This window comes from Olea europaea, unplaced genomic scaffold (genome assembly GCF_002742605.1).
Source record: "Olea europaea var. sylvestris unplaced genomic scaffold, O_europaea_v1 scaffold643, whole genome shotgun sequence".
Taxonomy (NCBI): domain Eukaryota; kingdom Viridiplantae; phylum Streptophyta; class Magnoliopsida; order Lamiales; family Oleaceae; genus Olea; species Olea europaea.
Window position 1 is genome coordinate 310214 of NW_019264798.1, and position 4914 is coordinate 315127.

Genomic DNA, 4914 nt, shown 5'->3' on the forward strand with positions numbered 1-4914 from the left:
TTGGTTGAAAATCTGTTTGTGTCCCTAATGTGGCCGAGACGCGTCCCGAACATTTCCTACACACTATGCCCACAAACTGCCTAGAAATGCCTAAAAATCAGGTTATGTCCCTGTCGCGGTCAGGACGCGTCCCGAACATGGCCGGCACATCGTGACCACAAACTGCCTAAAAATGCCTAAAAATTAAGTTTCGTCCCTACTGCAGCCAAGACTTGTCCCGGATATGGCATGCACACCAAGTCCCCGAAACTATCTAAAAATGCCTGAAAATAAAGCTGCGTCCTGGACATGTCCTACATCCTATGTCCAAGAAACTCTAAATCCTAAATCATAAGCTCTAAACTGTAAGCCCTAAACCCTAAACCTTAAGCCTTAAACCCTTAGCCCTAAACCCTAAGCCCTGGACCTTGGACCCTGAACCCAGAACCTTTCTATTCTATTGTCTACAAAATTACTAAGATTTTATTTGAAAATCTGTCGGTTTTTCACTTAAAATGGCTTCACTCAAAAATATTTTCGTATTTTCGACCGTCGTGTTTTTGCTGTGTGTTGTTTTTGAAGCAAGAGAGTTCGTAGAAGGCGGTGAATATGGGCAGTTCTATCTTCTATTGATGAGTTCAACAAATGGGCTAAGAAAATTTGTTTTCAGATTGGAGATTCTTTAGTTCTAAAGTATGATTCCAAGACCGATTCAGTGCTGGAAGTGATCGAGGAAGACTACAAAATCTGCAACAACACCAATCCAATAAAATCACACCATGATGGAGAAACTACAATTTCACTGGAAAAATTAGGTCCATTTTTCTTCATCTATGTAGCTAAAGAACGTGTTCAGAACGGTCAAAAGCTAGAGGTTATTGTTCTGTCCTATAAACATAGCTCTGGCCAACAATCTACAGCGCAGGCACCTTCTCCTCATCATCACCATCACTACTACCATGCACCGGCGCCAGCCCCGACTAATGATGGTACTAGTCTGAAGGCGACGGAGAGGTTTATTTGTGGCACTGCGGTAGTGGAAATTTTGGTTGTGTTGTGTAGACTAGTTTTATTATTCATGGGTTCTAACGTTGAGCTACATTTTATTTTCATTATTCTTTATCACGTATATATTTCCTTCTTTTAATTCTAAATTAATTTAAAAAACCCTAAACCCTAAAACTTATGACCAAAAAATTGCCTAGAAATGCCAGGCTGCATCCCTGCCATGGCCATGATGCGTCCCAGACTGGGCCATCACACTGAGTCCCAAAAATTGCCTAGAAATGCCTAAAAATCAGGTTGTCTCTACCACAGCTAGGATACGTCCTGGACTTGGCCTGGGCACTGTGCCCACAAGCTGCCTAGAAATGCTTGAAAATCAGGTGCATCCCTACCTGGCCAAGATGCATCCCAGACATGGTCTGTACGCCGTGCTTAAAAATTGCCCAAAATTAGCTAAAAATCAGGCTCTATCCCTGCCGTGTCCCTGACATGACCTGCACACCGTAACCCAAAAACTAACGAGAAATGCCTGAAAATCAGGTAGCATCCATACCGCGTCCTGGACATCACCAGTACACCATTTCCTAGAAACTACCTAGAAACGCCAGGAAATCAGGCCACAGCCCAGACGAGTCCTGAACATTGCCTGCACACCGTGTCCAAGAAACTACATAGAAAAATATGAAAATCAGGATTTGTCCCTGCAGCATCTTGGAATGGCCTACACACCGTGTCCCGAAAACTGCTTGAAAACAAGGCTGCATCCCTATCGCGGACCAGACGCATCCCGGACATTGCCTGTACATCATGTTCCAGAAAATGCCTAAAAATACCTAAAAGTCTGGATGTGTCCCTGCCGCATCTTGGTCATGGCTTGCACACCGTATCCACGAAACTGCCCAGAATTGCCTGAAAATCAAACTCCGTCTCTACCTTGCCCATGACGAGTCCCGGACATCGCTTGTACACGGAGTCCCAGAAATGCCTAAAAATTAGGCTGCGTCCCAGCCCGTCCCGGACATGGCCTGCACACCGTGCCCACAAACTACCTACAAATGCCTTAAAATCAGGCTGCATCCCTACCGAGGCTAGAACACACCCCGGACGTTGCCTGCACACTGTGCTCAAAAACTTCCCAGAAATGCCAAAAAATTAGGCTGTGTCCCTGTCGTGTCCCTGACGGGTCCCGATCATGGCCCGCACACTGCTTCCCAGAAACTGCCTAGAAATGCCTGAAAATCAAGCTGCGTCCCTGTCGCATCCTAGACATGGCCTACACACCGTGTCCCAAAAATTGCCTAGAAATGCCTGCAAATCAGGCCGTATCCCTACATCAGCCCCGACGCATCCCAAAAATTACATGCACACTGGGTCGAAGAAATTTCCTAGAATTTTACGTGAAAATCAAGATGTGTCCGTACAGCATCCTGGATATGGCCTGCACACCGTGTCCTAGAAACTGCCTAGAAATGCCAAGAAACCTGGCTACATCACTACCACGGCCCAGACGAGTCCCGAACATTGCCTGCACACCGTGTTCCAGAAATTGCCTAAAAATACCTAGAAGTCAGGATGCGTCCCTGTCGCATCCTGGACATGGCCTACACACCGTGTCCTAGAAACTACCCAAAATGCCTGGGAAGGTGCCTGTGCCCCTAACATGGCCTGCACACCGTGTCCTAGAAACTACGTAAAATGCCTTGGAAGGTGCCTGTGCCCCTAACATGGCCTGCACACCGTGCTTTCTTCGTTTGGTTGAAAATCTGCTTGTGTCCCTAACGTGGTCGGGAGGCATCCCAAACATTACCTACACACCGTGCCTACAAACTGCCTAGAAATGCCTGAAAATCAGGTTGCTTCCCTGTCGTGACCAAGACACGTCTAGAACATGGCCTACACAACATGCCCACAAACTGCCTAGAAATGCCTAAAAATCAGGTTGTGTCCCTGCCGCGGCCAGGATGCGTCACGGACATGGCCTGCACTCCATGTCCCAGAAAACTGGCTAAAAATGCTTGAAAATAAGGCTGCATCATGTCCTGCACCCTGTGTCCTAGAAACCCTAAACCGTAAGCCCTAAACCCTAAGCCCTAAATCGTATCCCAGTATGTGTTATCAACATGGAGGTAGTGCTCTTGTCTCACATCTCTCATTTGCTGACGATATAATCATCTTTGCCAACGATCAGAAACAGTCTATCAGGAGGGTCTTAGACTACTTGGAGCACTATGAAGGAGTTTCTGGCCAATTGGTGAATAGAGACAAGAGCGGTATTATACTATCCAGACGGGCATCCACTAGTCAGATCAGACGACTAGAGATTTTGACGGGCTTCAGACATCAGCAGCAGCCTTTCACTTATTTGGGTGTCCCCTTATTCAAGGGGACTAAGAGGAGCTTCCTTTATGATGACCTTATACAGAAGATAAGGGATAGGATATCAGGTTGGGCCTCACAATTACTATCGCCTGGGGCTCGTATTACATTACTGAGGTCAATACTTTCTTCTATACCTTTACATCTTCTTTAGATTATGCAGCCGCCTAAGGCAGTGCGGAAGAAACTTGAGAGCATCTTTGCCCGATTCCTATAGGATTCTAAGGATCAAGCACGACGTCTACATTGGAGGAGTTGGAAGGAGATTTACCTTCCTACTGATGAGAGAGGCCTCGACTTTAGGAGATTACAGGTTGTGGTGGACACCTTCTCCATGAAGCTCTGGTGGTTGTTCCGATCTCAGAGGTCACTTTGGGCTCAGTTTTTAATGGGCAAATATTGTAAGGGGATGCATCCTTTACTTGCAGCAATTCCTAGTTCAGCTTCTCCTACCTGAAAGAGGCTAAAATCAGTTGGGCCACGGACGGATCCACACATTGCTTGGCACCTTAGAGCCGGTCAGATTTTCTTCTGGCATGATTGTTGGATGGGCAAGTCCACGTTGGCATCCCTATTCTCCCACAGATAGCACACATCTGCGAGGGTACAGGATTTTTTTGATGACACTGGGTGGGATTTTGGACGGTTATTATAGGCCCTTCCTTCTCACATGGCGGAATAGATAGGGGCGATACCTTTATGTACAGATGCCCCGGACCGAATTGTTTGGAAAATTACTTTGGATGGTGACTTTACCACCAAATCAGCATGGCAACTAGTCCATTCGGTTCACCAGCCTCAGGACTCATATCGACTGCTGTGGAGCTCTATTTTGCCTGCCACTATTTCATTCTTCTACTGGAGACTATGGCAGGATCTCATTCTAGTAGATGTTGTTATTCAGAGGAGAATTGGATGTCAGTTGGCTTCTCGTTGTCAGTTTTGTTCCGAGATTGAGACCATCAATCATATTTTCACGGGCAGCAGCATCTCCGACCAGGTATGGCAGCACTTTGGAGACATCTTTCAGATACCTATGACTTTAGGAGAGGGCGTCAGACAGAGGTTCCAGAGATGGCGATTTTCTGGACAGCACATTTACCGTGGACACATTCGTATTATCATTCCTCTACTGATATTTTGGTTTCTATAGACTGAGAGGAATGATGCGAAGCATAGAGGTATTCGTATGGTGGCCAGACGTATTATTTGGAGGGTCTACCGCATGATCTCCTTTCTTCATATGGGAGGACTATTCCGAATTGAGCATTGGCGAGGAGATGTGACACTTGCACCCTGTTTTGGCATTTCTTTGACCCGTCCTCTCCCACCACCACCTATTATGGTTGTTTGGCACACTCCACCAGTTGGATCCTACAAGATCAACACTGATGGATGCGTTAAAGATGGATTTGCAAGTGGTGGAGGCATCATTAGGGACCACGCAGGATACTGTATCAGGGCATTCTTAGCATCATATGGCCCATGTTTCATTTTGGGGGCTGAGCTCAGAGCCATACTAGATGGGCTTCTATTGGCCAGAGGACTTGGGAT

General features: G+C 46.5%; 1 protein-coding gene across 1 annotated transcript; it reads left to right on the top strand.

The window, feature by feature from the left end:
- The first annotated feature begins 223 nt into the window (after positions 1-223).
- Positions 224-1126, top strand: LOC111390045 (early nodulin-like protein 3). The gene is made up of 2 exons (XM_023015029.1): positions 224-290; positions 597-1126. Exons 1-2 carry the CDS (start codon positions 224-226, stop codon positions 1124-1126), a joined length of 597 nt encoding a protein of 198 aa, XP_022870797.1.
- The last annotated feature ends 3788 nt before the right edge of the window (positions 1127-4914 follow it).